We start from the raw sequence: 22200 nt of genomic DNA, 5'->3' as shown, positions 1-22200 counted from the left end.
AAAGCAATTTTATTGAGCAGCACCGCAGTGGAATTTATACTGGTTAGTCATAATATTATGATTCATATATTGAGTTTTTTTATTGTATCCTAATCACTGGAGTCAGAGTATTAACATAAAACACATAGCACTGCTTCAAACTGTGTATTATAGGAACTTACTGGTTCATTCAGCTTAGTCGATGGGTTTTAACTCAGACCTACTGCTGTTCTAATCCATTTTTTGCGGGATCACCCTCTGGCCTTCATAGGTGGGATATGCTGCATTAGAGTAGGCACTTTATTATTGTGAGGCTACGTGTGATTGATTTCCTGCAATCATTTTCAGGGTTTTAGTGCCTCAAGACATGCAAGTTAATGATTGTTGGCCCAATTACAGGCGCCTCCTATTAAATTAGAAAATCATCTAAAAGTTTATGTATTTCAGTGGTTGGGTTAGAAAGTAGAATTATCTGAGATTTATCTTAGAGTATACTATTTCAACTTTCTACTTTTGTTCATTTTGATTAGTTTATATCTTATAAAGCCAAAGGTTTGATGGAATGGGAAATAAACGTTCGTCTTCATAAAGGGCTTCAAACCGTCCTGCAGTCTTTTTCCCAACGGTTCTGGTTTTCTCTCTGGTTTAGGGGGATATTTTTGTGTATTTTTCCCCATCAGCAGTAATAGGGGTGTGGCCTCTGCATTTCAGTCGAAGCTTGGCATCCTGCACTGCAGTACAGATTCACGCTGGCCTGCATGTGCACAGATAGGTGTGACCCTGTCACTTTGTACAGATTTCAGTTGTAGAGCTTTTTCCATCTAGAGTAAAGAATCTATATTTAATGTGAGCTTCTGTTGTGCAGCTGTAGCTTACAGAGTTGTTCGGATTTTAAGCTTTCAGCATGCAGCATCTCCCCATTTCTCGTTAGCTTGAGTGGGTGTTCGGCATATTTCTACAGTTGCAGGTTATTTATTTAAAGTCCGATTGTTTAATTCTATTAAAAATGTATAGTGAATTGTGCCATAATCAGAAATCACGACATAGTTTCTGATATATGCAGCTTAGAGTTCAAATTAAAACCATTTTCTTGCTAAATAACATCCATCCACCCATGTGTGCAGCAGTACTTTATTTTTTTCAGACTATTTGGCATTAGGGCAACTATTAGCACTCATTTGATGATAATAATTATTATTATTACCTCTTGTCTATCCGTCTGCGTGTGTACAGGATAACTTGAAAAGTTATGAACAGATTTTGAAGACATTTTTACCAGAGGTGCGCCTCGTGTCAAGGAGCAATTCATTACAATGTCGTAATGATTCAGATCATGTGTGAGTTTTGGCTAAAGGTTGAAGTCACAATATGGGGGAAGATTTGCTGCTTGGCAGAGGTCTGCACTTCCAGAGTGCATTTTTAAATATATATTATTATTAATATTATAAGGATAAGCAGACATTTTATACATTATGTAGTCAAATAAATGTTGATTTTCTTTCTCTCTAATTACTGCAATAGATAATGTTTTGTGATGCTTTGTTCTTTTTGTTTTTACAGAGCTGGCCAGGGAGTTGAATTTCTCAGTGGAAGAAATCAACTTCATCAGAGTGGAAAACCCCAATTCTCTGACAGCACAGAGTTTTATGCTACTAAAGAAATGGGTACACAGGGATGGTAAAAATGCCACAAGTAAGCAGAAAGTGTGGGAAATTGAAAAGGCTTTGTACATCTGACTTAATTATTGCTCATTTATATGTTTGATGCGATATATGGCTGAACAATATGGACAAAATTAATATCACGGTATATTTCTTAATTTCAGTCGATAAGATTCCAATAGTGATATAAATAAAGTAAGCCTTGAAAAAAACGGTAAAAAAAAAGCTCAAAAAGCATACTACAGATTTCTTCTGAAAAATTATTTTCTATGAAACTCAAATTATGACATACTTGTAAAAATATATATATATAATTCGGAGAGCCAAGCCAAAAAAAAAGCGCAGTTAATTATGTAATTATTTCTCCCTCATCATATTAATCAGGCCATATTTCACAGCTTTAAACACCAAGATGAGCCCTTATTGATGCTATAGAGGTAATGCTCTAGTCGGACTAATGCTATTCTGTTTGTTAATATTATTAAATGGAAAATGGCTTGTACTTACATATAGGGGACAGGCGAAAAATCTGTTTGCCAATATATCATGATTTTCAGCTGCCCATTATTAAATCGATCTTTCAGTTCCTAATATCGATTTTTTTTTTTTAATCTAAAACAATGAAGGAAATGGGCTACCTCTGCACCCCACTCTGCTAGATAGCGCCATGTGTCATGTTAGGGTCTAGTCTTCTAACCCACATGCAGAAAACACTCAAGAGACTGTAAAAACAATTATGAGGTTTATTGACAATATTTTAAGATAAGGTGATGGTTGTCTTGGTTCGTCAGGCTGATCACGGGAGGGGGGGCAACTAGAAGAGGACAGAAACGGTTAGCTTGGATCCAGGTAACTTGCTGTTTGGTGACAGTTAAGGTTAAATACCTGCTCAGGGGTATTTGACCGGTCGGGGGGGGGAAACCTTGAGGGTCCAGAGGCTGGTCGGCAGGTTGAGGGCTGAGGTCTGAGGCGGAGGGCAGACAGGTAAGGCTCCAGGCAGCGAGAGTTTTGTCTTGAAGTTGGCTGATCTCCAGATATTTCAGGATCTGAGAGGCAGAAAAACACAGAGTCAGGTGGGTTCAAAATCAGGAAGCAGATCTGGGTTGAGCAGGCTCAAAGTTTGCCGGTACCATTACTGACAAAACTGGCAGAGAAGTGTCAGCCTCCTCCTCCTTAAAAAGCCTCCAAACGAGCAGATGGGGAGCAGGTGTGCAGAAGTCTGCTCATGCCCTCAGGAGGAAGATTTCAGGCTCCCTCTGGTGGAGAAAAGTTGAGAGACCTCTGGACCACAACACATGGAGCCCTTTTGCTGTGCAGTGCAGCACCATTTCTGTAGCAGTCACAGTGGAAGACGTGGGCTGACTCAAACAACATGGATACCAAAATAACTACACTGACGTCACCAGTCCCTCTGACCACCATCAGTAGGCAATGCAGGTGAAGTGCCTTGCCCAAGGACACAAGGACTCTGAAAGCCTAAATTGACCCAAATAAGTTTTTTTTTTTGCCTGTATGCGACCTGTATCTGATCTGAACCACATAGATCCGATTTTTTCCAGTGCCACTGAGGCCACTTGGCTCTGTGGACCTGAATCTAATACGAATCTGATCTTTTCAAATGCGGCCAGGTCGCATTCACCTGACCTGAACATCATTAATACTCATCAAAGGTCACTATTCAGCGTCCTGCTATGCAGATGTGGGAAGGAAAAAACGAACGATATGAAGAGACGAACTGTAATGCAGAGAGAAGTCTTTTTTTTTTTTTACCATCTTGAAAAGATTGAGTTTTTAAGGTCGGGAAAGATCGCTAGATGCGCTCCAGCACTACCATCCATGTTTGCTTCCATAAACACAGAGCACACTTGCTTGTGACGTCATTGCATCCTCTAATGCACATGCGGGACACTTGCGTTGTATGGATGCAGTTCACAAAGGAGATCACATACGAGTCGCTTAAATTCCAAAATGTGAATGGCAACGCAAAAAAAAAAAAACGGATTTGAGCATTAAGGCCTTAAGTCTGAACGTAGCCAAAGAATTAAAAACTGAACCCCGCCCTATTTTCTTTTACTTGGGTACAACAATTGCCGACAGCAAATACCTGGTTCTGCTGGAGGTTTCTTCCTGTTAAAAGGGAGTTTTTCCTCTCCACTCTCGCTAAAAGCATGCCTAGTGTGAGGAATTGCATTCGAGTCAATTAGTCGATGCAATCAACTGGTTTTTCTTAGATAAAAAACTTGAATCAATTTGACTGTATGATCTGGTGAACTGTAAATTTGTTGGGAATTGGCACTGTATAAATAAACTGAATTGACAACACGAATAAGCACTCAACCACAAATCAAACCTTTATTGAAGCCATAATCAGCTCAGTTAGAACTAAATAAAATCAAAATCTGTAGCGAAATCTCGAAGTGTTGGAGAGTTTAGCCTGCCGCTGAGCTCAGCTTACAGCTGCAGCCACTGACCTGCAGTTGTTGTACGCCATCACACATGTTGTCAGACTGTAGCGTCTCTTTCTGTGTGACTCTAATCCGCTGCGTCCTAAATGTCAGAAAGTGACAAACACCGTAACCCTGTCGTAACTATATCGAAGTACAGTAACTGTGTTTGAAAGTCAAATCACTATTAATGAATAAAACTATATCACAAGATATGTTTGCATTAAATGATTGTCCAGTCCTAGTTCCACTTGGGCCAGCTGGCTTTCCTACCATCTCCTGTCTCTGAGCTGTTTACAGATGTTTATGTGGCTGCATTAACTATTAGTGTCCAAAGAAGTCATTTCAACAGCTCCGTTATCTGTTTTTATTGTGTTAAAAGTCGAATCACGCATGTGTTGAGCGTTGCTGCTTTGTCAAGTTTTGTCTTTTAAGATTTTATTATATTTTCTCATTTTCTTCTCTCCTAAGTTGGGTAAGTAACAATTTCCTCAGTCACAAGAAGTTCTGTCCTGTGACTGAAATAGTCAAATCTATTTTGCTAATGAGGTCAAACCAAATAATTCACCAAAAAAAAACAACTGCTGTTTGTTGATCAAAACATGACTCAAAAATACTCTTATGTCCCTCTCCCTGTCTGTTTTTTCCTCTCTTCTCTCCAGCGGATACTTTAACTGCGGTGCTGACTAAGATCAATCGGTTGGATATTGTGACTTTACTGGAAGGGCCCATATTTGACTACGGTAACATAACAGGCACACGCTGCTTTGCCGATGATAACGCAGTATTCCCGGATCAGTCCGATGGTAAAGTGTAGCCCACCCTAGCTGAACTATCCTCTCAGTCTATCCCTTCATTTTTCACTTCCTCTTTCAGCCAGATAGTTAGAGCTGACTGTGCACACAAACACTGAAGCAGTCAGGTAGGACCGAACACTTAGAGAGCTACAAAAACCACCTAAAGGCTCTAGTTACTTGATTAAGCCTAATTCTATAGCTTCACTGGAGTTATCATGTAGGCTTTTAGAAAAGGGAAAACATAATAAGGGTTCTGAATGCTTCAAAATCTGCATCACTGATGGTGCACGATTCTTTTGTGTGTGTTTGTTTATGGAAAATGCACAAACGCATGATGAGAGAAGTGATCGCTGTCTGTCTCATCTGATTAATTTGATTATTTAGAAAAACAAATGGATGAGGTTTCTTTGTCAGATGAGGCAAGACAGCAGTTTGGACATTTTTGTAATAATAATAATATTGTTTGGGTCAGTATTTGATACTTTAATAGAAAATATCTTCCTTTAAGCCAAAGGGGAGCAACAGGTTCCTCAGAACAGCATGTTTGCGTTAATACAGTACGGAAAGTCTGTTTTTATCCTCTCTACCTCTTTCCTTTTCTCTTTCCTGCTAATGAATGAAACGTAGCAGTGATTTCTTGTTATGCTGGACCCACTGAGGATCATTATAATTATTTTTTTTTTACTTTCCGTTACTCTGAGTTGTATGCATGGAAACACATTTATTTGCTTTTAACTCACTTTAATTTTGCACCCTAATATATTTTAATCAAAACGATGCCAGTAATCTGATATCCAATCTGCCATATAGATGTTCCTAAACACATCTTAATTCAAAGATCCTTGTGATTTTGAAACAATGAGATCTTTGTATAGTTTTAAGGGTTAAGGCAGTTTCTCAGTGATTAAGGACAATTAACTGCATCCATGACTTGTGCTCAAGGCTGCCTGCTTTTCTTAATCACATAAGAATACTCTTTTAACAATTTCTAAACTGGTAAATACGGAAGAGGATTAGGGCCAGTGGAAAAAATAAAGTTAACTGATTTTTAAAGTTTATTTCAGTTTAGTATGGGAAAAAAGTCAGAATTCTGAGATTAAAGTCAGAATTCTGAGAAAAAAGTCAGAATTCTGACTTTCATCTCAGAATTCTGACTGAATTCTGACAATAAAAAAGTCAGAATTCTGAGATGAAAGTCAGAATTCTGAGAAAAAAGTCAGAATTCTGAGATTAAAGTCAGAATTCTGAGAAAAAAGCTGAATTCTGACTTTTTTCCAATACTAAATTGAAATAAAAATTTTAAATCAATAAACTTTTTTTTTCCAGTGGCCCTAATCCTTTTTTCGTAGGTAAAGGCTTTTCAACTCAGCTAGGAGTTTTGATCCCTCTAAGTTGAGATGACACTCACAGATGAGTTGAAATTACTGTTTTATTTGCTGTGTTTTTCTTCTACTGCTGCTAGCTGTACTGTATCTGCTACTCCTCTGTCCTCCAAGCCTCCTGTTCTTTACGCTCCACTGTAGCTTCCTCTGCTTTGAGACCAGCAGACTCCCATCCTCTTCCTCCTCTTCTTCCTCTTGCTTCTGAGCAACTAATGTCTACAGCAAATTATCCTGGCAGTAAACAGCAATACTAACCAGCTGAATCCCAGGAATGAGTACATCTAATAACCATGGCAGCTTCTGGATCAGATGCCTGCTTCTGCTGCTGTCCTCTCTGTCAACCATCTATTAAAACTCCATCATCATGCTCTATTGGTCCTATGCTGATTTGCTGACATGTTAGATCTCTTTGATGCCACTTTAAGGCAGTTTAGCCAATTGCAAATGAAGAGGAATTGTAAGGTTGATCAGATTATAATAAATTGTAGGCCTTAGCTTATGTTCTTAGATCCTCTTGCTCAGAATATCTTGGTAGTAAGGTATTGTCGAAAGCATTAGGCATAAGAAGCACCTTAAAAAGTTAATTAGTGATTAAAAAACTTCATATTATAATATCGGCTCCTTTGTGTTTTCTCTTTTTCTGATGTTTAGAGTAAAAGAGAAACACAAAAAGGGAAAAAGGTTGGAATATATTAGTCACCAAATTAAATTGTAATTATTTATACAAAGGTTCACTTTTTAAAGTAGAAATCGTGAAATAAATGAACTTTCCTTATATATATATTTTTTTTATATATTTATGATATACTTTATGATAATTTGTAACTTTGATTTAGATATTTAACCGCTCCAGCCTCTAAATTTCTGCGCTTTTTTTTAGAATAGTCTTTGTGGATTTCCTTCTTTGTAGCCCACTAGTACGGCTACTATTATGGCTACTGTTGTGGCTACAACAAGAAACAAATTGACTACCTTGAGTTTTAAACGTTTTCAAGGTTAGTTAATGAAGAAGTTCCCAGTTTCGGATCTTGTGGTTAATCAGCTAATCAGCAAACCTCTGACTGCAGAAATGCTGCATTTTGAAGACCATTGTCTCCTTCATCAGTTCCTTTTTTTTCCGTTTACTGTCAGCGCTTATCATGTCTGTTTTGCATGCTGTTTGTGTTTTTGTCTGATTACTGTCTAACTATCACCGTCCTGTTTCTTCTCATGTGTCTTGTGCATTTGCAATAACGCAGCTCCTAAAGTTAATAGTCCTTCTCTCCCTTTGTATCCTAAAACCTGTCAGCCTTTAAACTCCATCTATACGCCTTCTTGTCTGATTGAAACTAGACTTTTGTCCTCCTCAGTCTTCACCTTCCCTTCCCCCCCTCCCACACCCCCTGTTTACCTCCTGCCTGTTGCTCCTGTTCTCCCTCATTTATCTGCCTTGCCTTACTCCCCTTCTCCTCCACCGACTCCCCAAAGTCCTTTTAGATGTTCCACCTTCTTCTTTCCTCCCAGCTTCTCTCCTTCTGCTCTAAATCTACCCTCTTCCTACTCCCTCCCACCCCCCAAACCCACTCTGCCTCCTTTCACCTCTCAGTCCTCTCCTGCTTTGTTCTCTCCACCTCCACAGATGTGTAGCATCTTCCTCTCCTCTCCTCCTATCCTCCATCCACTTTCCCCCCCAACGTCTCCCCTTCCCCCTGTAATCCCCTCGTACTTCAGACGTGATCATTCAGTTCCTGAGATTTACATCTAAAGCCCTGTCCGTTATTCTGCTCCTCATTTTGCTTCAATTGAAAACACTAAACTTTTACTATAATGAGCTGAAGTTGGTTTTTTAAAGTTATAAATCTGTAAGCAAATGGCTTGATAATTAAATGCATTTACAAAACACCTGCCTGACTTTAAAGCTCCACCTTTAGTGAGAGGGATGCAGTGCCTTGCAAAACTGTTTTGCCCTTTCAGATTATTACATTATAATCACAAATTTAAACTGATCTTTCATCTACTTTTGTTTTACAAATAAAATCTGGACAGTGTGGTGAGGGTTTGCTAGCCTCGTGAGACCATCCTGATCACGCAAGCTTTCAAGATTTCACTCGCAGATCAGTCTGGAGACTCTCCGTTGAAGAAAATTTGGAGCCGTTCACCAAACGAACGTCCAATCAGCGTTGGCTTTGAGGCGGGTTGAGGTGTGACGCAACGAGAAGCGCGACAGTTCAGTCTAAAGAACATGGCGGCTTCAGCCGATGAAACTAGCGTTAGCGTGGCTATCGAGCAAGTTTTATCGGAATTACAGAGTATTTCTTCACTGAAAGAAGAGCAAAACACTGCTCTGGAGGCTTTTCTCAGAGGAAAAGATGTTTTTGCTCTTCTCCCGACTGGTTTCGGCAAGAGTTTGATCTATCAATTGGCTCCTCTTCGTCGTCGCTCTGTTATGTCATATGCTTTGTTGACCTGATTGGTTTATTTGGCCCGTCTATCACCAACATAGGCCAATCAGCTAACCAGTATTTTCACCCCTTCTCAAAATTACTTCAACGGAAGGTGTCCAGATGGATATGCGGAGCAAATCCATCTGGCAGAGTCAGGTTAAGGGTTTGCATTCAGTCCTCCTACATCAATGCTTGTAGAACTTATTTATTTTAGATCCGCATGTTTTTGTCCAGTATAGCCCCAGAGTTGACTTCAGTTTCCCCATTTCTTTAGAAGAAAAGTAACCCCATAGCATGATGCTGCTACCACCATGTTATAATGTAAAGGTAGTGTGTACATGGTGGTTTGCAGAGTAGTTTTCTGTCATACATAGCACCTAGTATAGAATATAAATACCCTTATAGTGGGAGTTCTATATGGCTGTTGCTTAACAAGTAGACAGAGGAAAGGTTATGGGTAGAGGTGCAGAGTAAAATGAGAAGGAACAACAGTTTAAAAATTAAACTAAAGGAGACATGGTGTTAATGACACAAGGCATACACATGTTCCTGCGATAGACTGGTGACCTGACATGTGGAGATAGGCACCAGCATCCCTCAGCGTTACGGAAAATGAATGGAAAGATGGATGGATGGCATACACAGGCTAAAATGAGAAATGTTTGGGTAAAAAAGAAAGTAAATACATTAAAACAGTATATACTATGTTAAATTTTGGCTTCCCTTCTCACATTAGCAGTTTCTCTGCGTGACTTTGGCACTTTGCACAGTGGACTTCATATTGTTTTTATTCAATAAGGCCTGAACTTACACTGGATTTTATTTCAGGGTATTTTGGTAAAAGCAGTCCAAATGCCCACTGCACTTAAATGAATTTTGTTTGTAAAAAATTATTTTAAAAACTTTGGTTCGATGTGTCACATAAAATCCTAAAGGCTGAATGTTGTGGCTGTCACATGAAAAAGTGATAAGGTCTAAAGGGGCATAATTATGTTTGCAAAGGCACTGTATTCATGCAGCTGAGTGGCTATGATTACAAGTTTCACATTCACATGTTTTTGTGTCTCTTTATATCTATGTCTCCATCCTTTTTTAGCGTGTTGTGACTTAAAGCTTGGTTCAGAAGTCCCAAATACAAATTACACTCAAGCTGTCGTTTAAAGTTTATCCTGCAGAAGAACATGTAAACTCAACAGGGGTGGTTTTATTTTTTTTAGATTTTACATTGTATATTCATTTACCTTTTGGACATTCTAATAGAAACATGACTGTTTGGTTGTTTTTTCCTTATCCTAAGTATGCTGTAAAACCTTTCCCGGTTTCCATCTTCATTACCAAAACAACCAATAATCAGCCAAGAGAATGGGAAAGCCATGAGAGGAATTCATTTCTTTTGTGTTATTTTGAAATATAGTTTTCATTTTATATATATATATACAGGTGCTGGTCATAAAATTAGAATATCATGAAAAAGTAGATTGATTTCAGTAATTCCATTTAAAAAGTGAAACTTGTATATTATATTCATACATTACATACAAACTCATATATTTCAGATGTTTATTTTGTTTAATTTTGATGATTACAAATGACAACAAATGAAAATCTCAAATTCATCATATCAGAAAATTAGAATATTGCTGAAGACCAATAAAAACAAAGGATTTATAGAAATGTTGGCCAACTGAAAAGTATGAACATGAAAAGTATGAGCATGTACAGCACTCAGTATTTAGTTGGGCCTCCTTTGGCCTGTATTACTGCAGCAATGCGGCGTGGCATGGAGTCGATCAGTCTGTGGCACTGCTCAGGTGTTATGATAGCCCAGGTTGCTCTAATAGTGGCTTTTAGCTCTTCTGAATTGTTGGGTCTGGTGTATTGCATCTTCTTCTTCACAATACCCCATAGATTTTCTATGGGGTTAAGGTCAGGAGAGTGTGCTGGCCAATTAAGAACAGGGATACCATGGTCCTTCAACCAGGTACTGGTAGCTTTGGCACTGTGTGCAGGTGCCAAGTCCTGTTGGAAAATGAAATCTGCATCTCCAAAAAGTTGGTCAGCTGCAGGAAGCATGAAGTGCTCTAAAACTTCCTGGTATGTGGCTGCGTTGACCCTGGACCTCAGAAAACACAATGGACCAACACCAGCAGATGACATGGCACCCCAAACCATCACTGACTGTGGAAACTTTACACTGGACTTCAAGCAACGTGGATGAAGTGCCTCTCTTCTTTTCCTCCAGACTCTGGGACCTTGATTTCCAAAGGAAATGCAAAATTTACTTTCATCAGAGAACATGACTTTGGACCACTCACCAGCAGTCCAATCCTGTTTCTCTTTAGCCCAGGCAAGACGCTTCTGACGCTGTCTGTGGTTCAAGAGTGGCTTGACACAAGGAATGCGACAGCAGAAACCCATGTCTTTCATACGTCTGTGTGTGGTGGTTCTTGAAGCACTCACTCCAGCTGCAGTCCACTCTTTGTGAATCTCCCCCACATTTTTGAAGGGGTTTTGTTTCACAATCCTCTCCAGGGTGCGGTTATCTCTCTTGCTTGTACACTTTTTTCGACCACATCTTTTCCTTCCCTTCGCCTCTCTATTAATGTGCTTGGACACTGAGCTCTGTGAACAGCCAGCCTCTTTAGCGATGACCTTTTGTGTCTTGCCCTCCTTGTGCAAGGTGTCGATGGTCGTCTTTTGGACAACTGTCAAGTCAGCAGTCTTCCCCATGATTGTGTAGCCTATAGAACTAGACTGAAAGACCATTTAAAGGCTTTTGCAGGTGGTTTGAGTTAATTAGCTGATTAGAGTGTGGCACCAGGGGCCATCAATTTTGAACCTTTTCACAATATTCTAATTTTCTGATATGATGAATTTGAGATTTTCATTTGTTGTCATTTGTAATCATCAAAATTAAACAAAATAAACATCTGAAATATATGAGTTTGTATGTAATGTATGAATATAATATACAAGTTTCACTTTTTAAATGGAATTACTGAAATCAATCTACTTTTTCATGATATTCTAATTTTATGACCAGCACCTGTATATTTTTTTAACTGGAAGTAGTGCTTTGATGAGGTCTCTTCACAGAAGACTAGAAGAAGAAATATATGATTGCAAATTAGTTTAATCAAGCCTTAAAGGGGCCTTTTATGCCATACTTCACTTTTTAAAAATATTTTTAAACTCACATTTGGGTCTTCACTTCTTCTAGAAACAATTCAAGCAAAAACAAAAAAGGTCTAATAGAGAAACAGGACTAAACACTGAAAAGCAGGCTAGGCTCTATTAGTTATAATCAGAGGAGTTGATGTCCGCAGCCCAGGTGATTTCTATCTCCAGGATGGAGTCACAGCCAAACAATTGAAGATATCTTAAGCCTTACTTCTTCTAAAATGTCACTTCTATACAAACTCCTTATTCAATGTATGCACAATATAGAAAACCTACTGAAAAAAACCCTTAAGAGTTTACATGTTCTGCTGCTTTCTTGTGTTTACTTTGTTCAAAATGGCTTTTGAACAGAAAGCTTCTAAATGTTACAGAAGTAAATGTTTTTCATTTATCACCTCCACAACTTCACCTCTCCCTCCCACTTCCTCTCCCTCTGTTTCCTCTCTCCCTCCTTCATCCATCCTCTAATCCTTTACTCCTGCCATCCATCCAGGCGACCACATTATAGATCTGGAACTGAAAACCCCAACAGAACTCAACTACGTCCCCTGTACCCCCCTACGCTCCGATGAGTTCTTTAGTGAGGGTGAAGCTAGCATAGCGTCCCCTAGTAGGACCACGTTCACCAGACCTAGTGACCTCTCGCTTGCTCAGACTACAAGCACCTCCAGCAGCGAACCCCCCACGGTGGTCCCAGCCCATGGCTCAGATCCTCCTATTGCGGGGCCAGAAGATACACTTCTGACTGCGGGAGACAGAGGGATCTCTGTAGAGATGCCAGATAATGACCGAAGGGCAGGGAACCAACAAAACGGAAGAGAGGAAGAAGAGGAAATTACCCAGGAGCGACTGCGGAGTCTGTTGGAAGATATACAGCTGGAGGGAGGCGTGGAGGAAGAGGAGATGACCGAGGAGAGAGTGAATGCGATCCTAGAGCAAGTACGGCAAGCAGAACAAAACATTTCTTCGGTTCCAGGCTGGAGTGCCGAGACGTCTGGAGCCACAGCTGGACACATCAGCAAAGACACAGAGAGCAGGTAGGCTTCATCTGCTAAACTATGCAAATAAGCGCACTTAGAAATCAACTTAGATCTGAAACCTTTTACCAAATTCAGTCCCGACAGTCCGGCTGATTCCCTGGAGCAGCTGCCGGCTCAAAATGGAGGCCACACAGACAGGGAAGCAAAAGAAAAAGGAGCCAAGGGGAACGGAGCAGATGAGGACAGTAGGACAGCGGGACCTGGCAGAGGACGGGAGGATGGGGGTGAAAAATCCCAGCACAAAGTCCAGGTGAGAGTCTTCCACCAAGGGAAATTTACTTTATCCGATGTCTGAGCTGCAGATTTTAGCTGTGCCTCAAACAAATTGTTTGTCTAAAGACCATAATATATCAAATAGAAGAAATGTGCCACTGGCTTTTGTTAAGAGGTAATTCATCTTAATTCAATTAAGGAAAGGAATTTAAAAAAAACACTCTAATTTAAAGTTTGAAATCAAGGCTCCAATCTCTATTTTGAGCATTTCTACCCTGCATTTAAAATGATTCATAGAAATTAAATGTGGCATACTTTAAATGTGTGCATACCAGGTTCTGCAACAGCTTCTTCTCCACTGCCCTCAGACTGTTGAACCTTTGATCCACCAACCGAACTCTGCACCTATTGCACATTATCGGGCATCAAATGCTGCTGAACATTTAACTTTTAGCTTTCTCAGTTCATCTCATTTCTATTCTCATATAACGCATTTTTTGCACAAATGACTATTTGCACTGAACCATTGCAATTTGCACACTGTTTTTATCCACTGCACTGTTTACACTTTGACCACTGCTGCACTTTTTGTATAACTCGTGTGTAACAATCCGGAAAGGTATTCCATCTCATTTGAAATATCAATGCAATGTTCATAAGCTGTATGCAACGCAATTTCGTTCTGTATGCACTCTGTGCATACAAAATGACAAATAAAGAAGTCTAAGTCTAAGTCTAGACACATATGGGTTTAATAACAATGCCTTGCTGCTGGGTTGCCTTCACCAGGAAACCATCAGAGCTGGTGAGTCCAGCTCTGATGACGAGACCACCGTCACTACCAGGGTGTACCGCAGACGGGTCATTCTCAAGGTGTGTGAGGCTTGCTGTGTGTGAAGCTCGGTGTGTGTGAAGCTCGGTGTGTGTGAAGCTCGGTGTGTGTAAGTGCTGAGCTCAGTCAGAAAAACAAAAATGTGTTAAAACTCAAGGCAAGTGCGACTATCGTCTGTTGCGTTTGTTTGCTCCTGTATTGCAGACACATGCAATGATGTTGATTGGTTTTCATTGAGACTTTGCTGGAAATACAGAACCGGGTAGAATTGTGTAATAGAAGAAATGTCACCGTATTCTTTCATTTAAAGCTGAGTTTTATATCCAGATTTGATATATTTGCAAAGCTTTTTGGTGTGAGCCACTACTCCTGCAGCATGATGTTTGGTTTGGCTTTCATTAGCTCTTTGGTTATGCAGAGCCAATCAGTTTATTTAGTTGCATTATTAGGTCTTATTTCCACTAGAGATGAATCGGGTGTTCTTCATTTCAGCCCTTCCCATTTTGGTAGGCATAAAATGCTGCCATTTCCAGCATGACATTCTGCCTGGGCTTTCGCAATCTGTACTTGTTATTAATTTTCTATAATCTTATGGCACTTTTATTTAGGGAAATGAGAATAAATAACTTGTGCCAGCAGGAGATCCCTTTTAGGAAGTTTGTTTTGATTATGCGTCTAACTACAGGCTCAGTGTGAGCGACCATCTGCTGAGGCCGACTGGGTTTTTTCTTTAGGTTAATAGACTATATTAATTGGAGGAAAAATATCCACCACCCCCTTCTTCTTTTACAACTAGACTACCTATTATCCCACTTATTTAAAACAGCATATATTTCTCAACACTTCATACCAGTCAATAAAACCAAAGAAGTTAGGATTTTTCATTCTCAGAACATCTATAGGAAAATATCCAGTCTAGTCTTGTTCTAATGAAGCCAATATCGTTCCATTCCTGAGCAAAGTTTATGGGTTTTGGGGATTATTAACATGGTCTAAGAAGCTAATAAACTTTTATGTTTTAAAAGTTAAATTTGTGTTGACTGTGATGCTCGTTATATTAAAGCATTCTGGTTTGTTGAGGTTTTACTGTTTTATTTGCTTGACTACAGATTTGAATGAATGCAACTTTTTGAAGTTTTTTTTATTTTGTTGTTTTTTCGTTCCTCTATGATCCAAACTTCTTTGAAGCTGTTTGACCTTCTAATAAGATAAGCTTGATGTGCTCATAACTTTCGAAGAGTCGATTTGCTTCTTTGTTTCCTAATTTTTCCCAGTTCCTTTTTGCCCTCCCTCTCCTTCCCAGCCATCCACCTTTTGTTTTCCCACTCATCCTTTCTTTCAACTTTTACCACAGGGAGAGGAGGCCAGAAACATCCCAGGACAAACTGTTACTGAGGAGCAATTCATAGACGAAGATGGAAATCTGGTGACCAGAAAAGTAACCGTCCTCCTCCTGCTGCTTCACTACAGCCTACCCAGAAAAATCTAATTTCTCATTCCGTCATATTTTCCTCCTTTATAAAAAAACCTCTATCCTCCTCTTCCTTACATGCTTCTGCCCCCTACAGGTTATCAGGAAGGTGGTGCGTCGGGGTTTCAACTCCGAGGAAAGAAGGGAATGTGAACAGCCTAATATAGCAGGGGAAGGAGCTTTGACTGTTGATGTAGGTGAAGCAGATGCTGCTGCATCAGCAGAAAATGTAGCAGCAGCAGGAAATAAGGGCGGTAAGGGCAAGAAAAGAGGGAAACGCTCCCGACACGGACACAAGGAGGAAGCCCAGAGAGAGAAAACCCAGGTTGGCGTTAAAACCAACCTCCTCACATTGACTGACTTACAGCACCCACTTTGCCTTTGACTTTAGTAAAAAATAAACACATAACATTAGCAACACTCTGAAATGTCCTAATCTGGTTTCAGCATGTTTGTTCTTTGCTGGGTGTGACTCTCTACTAACTAAATCCAACTGTCTAAACATAAAGGAAGGTATAATATCCAAAAACTGTACTAAAGTAAGAGCAGCTTTACTTCATCTGATTTTTACTCAACTAAAAGTAAAAAGTAGCCTTCTAATAAATCACCCAAGTAAAAGTGAAAAAGTAATGGGGAAAAGTAGCTCATTATAACATCTGATTTAATTTTTAAAATTTATAAATTAGCAAAATAAAAAGTTACCTAAAAATCTTGAAAATGACATAAAAAGCAAAATATAAAATATTCAGTAAATAAACAGTAATTTTATCCACAGTATATTATAGTTGGTGAGAATATAATATTTACTTCCTGTAACATGATGCATTAAACTTTCTGCTGCATTTCCACTTGACCTCCAAACGACACGGCAGGATCAGCAGATGGAACATAACATTAAGCAAAGAGGCTTGAGTAGAAAACAGAAATCTCACTTAGACATTAACTGTATATGTATGTCTCTTTGGGACATTTTTATTTAAAAAAAGTAAAGTAATGATACCTCATCATATTTTTACTTATGTAAAAGTACAAATATGATACAGAAAAACTACCTTAAAGTACATTTTTCTCAAAAGGCCACTCAAGTAAATGTAACTGAGTATCTGTAACTAGTATAGTAGTAATTACCGTAATTACCGTCTAAATATCTTATTATCTTGAAAAGTAAATTAACTTAAAGGTAAGTAGTGAAATAATACATTTAAACAAACTGTCAGTCTAGTAATAGGAATTAATAATATTGCAGTATACTGTTGAAAACTCCTTATTATTTTTACACATTTTCACACAAAATTAAGATGCCATAAAGAGAAACAAGAGTAGTTACCTGCAAAATCGAAGTCAAAATAAAAGCATCACATTTGGTCTTAATGTGGACTTCTCACTTTAATGATGCAGTAAACTTTCTGCTGCATTTCCACTGTGTCTCCAAAAGACACGGCAGATTAACTGTTTATGTTTGTCTCTTTGGGACATTTTTATTTAAAAAAGTAAAGTAATGATACCTCATCATATTTTTACTTATGTAAAAGTAAAAATATGATACAGAAAAACTACCTTAAAGTAGAATTTTCTCAAAAGACAACTTAAGTAAATGTAACTGAGTATCTGTAAGTAGTTACTGCTCATTTTTGTCTAAATATCTTATTATCTTGGAAAGTAAATTAACTTAAATGTAAGTAGTGAAAGAATAAATTTAAACAAACCATCAGAGTCTAGTAAGAGGAATTAATAATATTGCAGTATACTGTTAAAAACTCTTTATTATTTTTACACATTTTCACACACAATTAAGGTGCCATAAAGAGAAACAAGAGTAGTTACCTGCAAAATCGAAGCCAAAATAAAAGCATCACATTTGGTCTTAATGTGGACTTCTCATTTTAATGATGCAGTAAACTTTCTGCTGCATTTCCACTGTACCTCCAAAAGACACGGCAGGATCAGCAGATTAACTATATGTTTGTCTCTTTGGGACATTTTTATTTAAAAAAGTAAAGTAATGATACCTCATCATATTTTTACTTATGTAAAAGTAAAAATATGATACAGAAAAACTACCTTAAAGTACATTTTTCTTAAAAGGCCACTCAAGTAAATGTAACTGAGTATCTGTAACTAGTTACTGCTCATTTTTGTCTAAATATCTTATTATCTTGGAAAGTAAATTAACTTAAATGTAAGTAGTGAAATAATACGTTTAAACAAACAAACAAACAGTCTAGTAAGAGGAATTAATCATATTGCAGTATACTGTTGAAAACTCCTTATTATTTTTACACATTTTCACACACACTAAGGTGCCATAAGGAGAAAGAAGAGTAGTTACCTGCAAAATCAAAGCCAAAATAAAAGCATCACATTTGGTCATAATGTGGACTTCTCACTTTAAGGATGCAGAACTGGGGTTTTTTTTCTATGAATCATCAGGATTCAGCAAAGTAAGCTAAAATCTTAAAGAGCAAATATGCCCTGGGGGAAGGGGGGTGCTAGGGGATCTCTAAACCCTATTTCTTTTATGCATCTTTCATGCTGTTTATTGGAAGAAACTCCAACATTTGCAGCACAAATATTGAAATCTATCATTTAAAACCACTAGTTTAATAAAGATTATATACACTTTATTATATCATTGAGATTTATTTTTAATTGGCTTAAGCAATCAAAAACAACAATATTCCAGATTAATTGCATGTCTGATATTTTTTGAATAAGCCACTACTGCAGCGTGCTAAATTCAAGTCATTTCAATGCAGTATTTTCCTTTGTTTTAGTGGCCATGTTTGATATTTTTTAAATAGATAGAAAACTGATTTTAAACATTATGATGAGTAAAAAGTAAGTAAAGTAAGTAAACTTTATTTGTATAGCACTTTCCACAGACAAAGTCACAAAGTGCTTCACATGATAACATAAAAACAACACAAGTAAAAACAGATAAATGCAATAAAAGCTATAATAAATAAGGGAATAAAAATGACGTGTTAGCATTGATGCCTACGTGGAAGAAAGAGTTGTTTTGCAACAAAAGCATTGTGCATTGCTTTGCTGTGTTTTCAGGTTTGAAATAACAAATATTGGGTGTTTTATTGAATCTAGAAATTTTTTTTTATTTATTTTCGTATGCTTTTGTTTAATGTGTTTAAATTCTTTGTACATCAGTAGAAACCTTACTCTCTCACCCTAAACATTTTTTTTCCAGCATGCTCCCTGCTGTGGTGATCAACCGGATATATGTTTAAATAATACCTTGAGATCAGTTTTATCTTGAACAAATGAATAATTATTCATTCTGTTTTTTTTCTGTCTCCATGACGAACCTTCTGCTTCTGTCATCATTTCACCCCTAAGCCTGGAGACGGTTCCAACAAGAAGCACGGGGAAAAGAGTCAGTCATAACAACAAAGCTCTAACATAAACATGGTAAGAGAAACATTTAGACTTTTAGTCTAAAAGAGTTGTCAGTTTAACCAAAACGCTCCAAACTGTCAGATTTGTAGGGATATTGTAGCTGAAAGGAATCTGCAGTAGCTTCTCTTAATTAAAGCAAAGCTTAAATGAGAGAATCAAAATAGAGGTTTCAGTTTTATTTTTCTAATTGCTTGAAAATGTTTATTTTTCCTCTTTTTCTTCCAGGTTTTATAGTCGTTCACAGCAGCTACACACTCGAAGAACAAAAAAAAACACCTGAACTGGAGTCCATGAGGAAGAAGAAAGGCGTGGAGGCGTTTCAAGGCAGCCGACTCGTGTTAGAAGTATTTTCCTACACCGCATGGTTAACAGCAAGATGATGTTACTTTTCCTTGATTTCGCATGAGCATGTCACTGAACTCACTCGCTGTCAGAAGGACAGAAGAAAACACACACAGGGGCCACTCACGGCTGTGAACGGGAACTTTCTCTCATCGACGGCGAACGAACTGCATCCGCAGCCAAAGAAAAGACCTGCTGACAGAACAGACTCCACTATCTCAGACTCTCTACTCTACCGTGATTTTTGTTTGTTTTCCTCCTGGATCTGAAGCAGCTGCACCGGAGTGCACCATGTGCTTCTTTTATAAAAATAAAATCTAATAATAAATGGGTGATTTTCTTGTATATAAATGACACTGTATAAAAACAAAACAAAAAAACCAGTAGCTTCACAGATTGTTTATGCACTGATTTGAGCTGGTAAGGCTTTGCAGAGTCTGTGCACTTAGCTGTGTGACCTGATTTGCTCTTCCCTAAATTATGAAAAAAAAAAGGAGCAAAACAGCTCTATGTGAGCGAGGAACGAATGCAAGAAAACGAAGAGTGATTTTCCATGTCGGATGTCTGTAATGAACAGCTCCTCTGCTGTGGAATGTTCTTCAGAGAAATTATATTTTGCTGCATGTTATGGCACTGTATTTTTAATGTTTGCTTTTTTTTTTTTTTTCTAATTTTAAAGCACTGTAATACAATTAGAGAGGGTTTGACAGAACTTTTTTCTGTTCAGACTCATTATAACACAAGTGTCTATCATCTGTGGCTCTCTTTGATTTAATAAACACGCTCCACATTCAAGTTGTGGGACAATAACGTTTCCCTTTGGATCCAGTGAAGGACAGACGGTTTTGTCTGATTTAACCTACAGACTGGAGTATTAGCGCTTAACTGCTAGCAGCCCTGAGTATGGAGGTGTGTGTGTGTGTGTGTGTGTGTGTGTGAGGGCGTGTGTGTGTAACACCATAAACTTTATTCCCATCATGCAAACTATAGCTTCTATGTCTACTGGTGTTTTTAACAAAGGGGACTATTTTTATGTTGGATTTTTACAACTTTCATCTTGTTAATCTGTTATTTACATGATTAGATTTTTATTCTCAATCACCAAACTGTAACTGTATCAACAGCTGGAATCACACAAATCACACTACTTATTTGCTTTTATTGTAAATCTACTTCTGTGTTTGTTTTTCTTCTTTTCTTATGTTGTTTTTTTTTTTTTTTCTCGCCACACACATCTCTACCCGATGCATTCACTGATATTAAATCTGGTACCAACATGTATAACAAACCAACATAGCCAACCCTGGATGATTCAAAATTATTTAAACAAAAAAAAATAAATTGTGTTTTAACCAAATGACTGTGGGCCGTTGTTGTTTTTCTGTGTGGAAGATAACCTATGAAAGGTATGAATCAAGTTGCATCATAAATGATGGGTAGAATGATGTCACGACCTGGTTGAATGCAAAGATTTGTTTGTTGGTGTTTTCAGTAAACAGGCTGTCTACGATTATTACAACAAGCCAAGGTTGGGGAACCCTCCTGTTCATTCGGGACATTTTTTCTTCAGATAAACAATAAATTCCTGAGAGAAATGGAAGATAATGTCTGACAATAATGTAATTTGAGGACGTAGAAGAGGTGTACTGCTGTTTGGAATATGCAGACATCTGGTGTATCATGGAATTGGGAAAACATTAGCAGCTGTACATTGTGAGGCTGTCCACCGTGTGAGGGGATCTGCAGAGCTATAAACAAGTCGATTATGAATCACATATTAAGACTTAAACATCATTTCAAAGGGACTCTTTTTTTTTGTAAACTTTATTCTTGATTTATTTTTTGATCATGCAGAACACCTAGGTGACATCTGGGACATCCCAGAATGCAAAAATCAGTCCTGGTATTTTTATGAAAAGGTTTGACAGAGGGGGCTGCACAGTGGCCTTGCAGCAAGCAGGTTCTGGGTTTGATTCCCAGCCCGGGTCTTTCTGCATGGAGTTTGCATGTTCTAACATGACTGTTAGGTTAATTGACTTCTCTAAATTCTCCTTAGGTGTTAGTGTGTGTGTGATAGGTTGTTTGTCTGGTTTGTCCCTGTGTTGCCCTGTGATATACACTATATTGCCAAAAGTATTTGCTCACCTGCCTTGACTCACATATGAGCTTAAGTGACATCCCGTTCCTAATCCATAGGGTTCAATATGACGTCGGTCCACCCTTTGCAGCTAGAACAGCTTCAACTCTTCTGGGAAGGCTGTCCACAAGGTTTAGGAGTGTGTTTATGGGAATTTTTGACCATTCTTCCAGAAGCGCATTTGTGAGGTCGCACACTGATGTTGGACGAGAAGGCCTGGCTCTCAGTCTCCGCTCTAATTCATCCCAAAGGTGTTCTATCGGGTTGAGGTCAGGACTCTGTGCAGGCCAGTCAAGTTCATCCACACCAGACTCTGTCATCCATGTCTTTATGGACCTTGCTTTGTGCACTGGTGCACAGTCATGTTGGAAGAGGAAGGGGCCAGCTCCAAACTGTTCCCACAAAGTTGGGAGCATGGAATTGTCCAAAATGTCTTGGTATGCTGAAGCATTCAGAGTTCCTTTCACTGGAACTAAGGGGCCAAGCCCAGCTCCTGAAAAACAACCCCACACCATAATCCCCCCTCCACCAAACTTTACACTTGGCACAATGCAGTCAGACAAGTACCGTTCTCCTGGCAACCGCCAAACCCAGACCCGTCCATCAGATTGCCAGATGGAGAAGCGCGATTCGTCACTCCAGAGAACGCGTCTCCACTGCTCTAGAGTCCAGTGGCGGCGTGCTTTACACCACCGCATCCGACGCTTTGCATTGCACTTGGTGATGTATGGCTTGGATGCAGCTGCTCGACCATGGAAACCCATTCCATGAAGCTCTCTGCGCACTGTTCTTGAGCTAATCTGAAGGCCACATGAAGTTTGGAGGTCTGTAGTGATTGACTCTGCAGAAAGTTGGCGACCTCTTCGCACTATGCGCGTCAGCATCCGC

At 38.7% G+C, this 22200-nt stretch overlaps 1 protein-coding gene across 50 annotated transcripts in view; it reads left to right on the top strand.

Moving 5' to 3' along the window:
* LOC119791111 (ankyrin-3-like) overlaps positions 1–20532 on the top strand; it is a 241780-nt gene extending 221248 nt beyond the window's left edge. For 45 of the 50 annotated variants that reach the window (XM_038297004.1, XM_038296995.1, XM_038297014.1 and 42 more), the window contains 9 exons: positions 1540–1671; positions 4747–4890; positions 12360–12903; positions 12982–13156; positions 13909–13992; positions 15306–15389; positions 15520–15747; positions 18774–18845; positions 19059–20532. In XM_038297004.1, coding sequence (XP_038152932.1) covers positions 1540–1671; positions 4747–4890; positions 12360–12903; positions 12982–13156; positions 13909–13992; positions 15306–15389; positions 15520–15747; positions 18774–18821 — 1439 coding nt within the window. In that variant the 3' untranslated portion in view covers positions 18822–18845; positions 19059–20532. The remainder of the gene's footprint in view (positions 1–1539; positions 1672–4746; positions 4891–12359; positions 12904–12981; positions 13157–13908; positions 13993–15305; positions 15390–15519; positions 15748–18773; positions 18846–19058) is intronic. The other 5 variants (XM_038297023.1, XM_038297021.1, XM_038297022.1 and 2 more) reach the window with 5 other exon arrangements.
* Positions 20533–22200: the final 1668 nt, after the last annotated feature.

Source organism: Cyprinodon tularosa, unplaced genomic scaffold (assembly GCF_016077235.1).
Source record: "Cyprinodon tularosa strain WSP-4 unplaced genomic scaffold, ASM1607723v1 ctg38, whole genome shotgun sequence".
In the NCBI taxonomy this organism is placed as follows: Eukaryota; Metazoa; Chordata; class Actinopteri; order Cyprinodontiformes; family Cyprinodontidae; genus Cyprinodon; species Cyprinodon tularosa.
The sequence above is the reverse complement of the archived record's forward strand: the minus strand, read 5'-3'. Positions and strand labels throughout refer to the sequence as shown.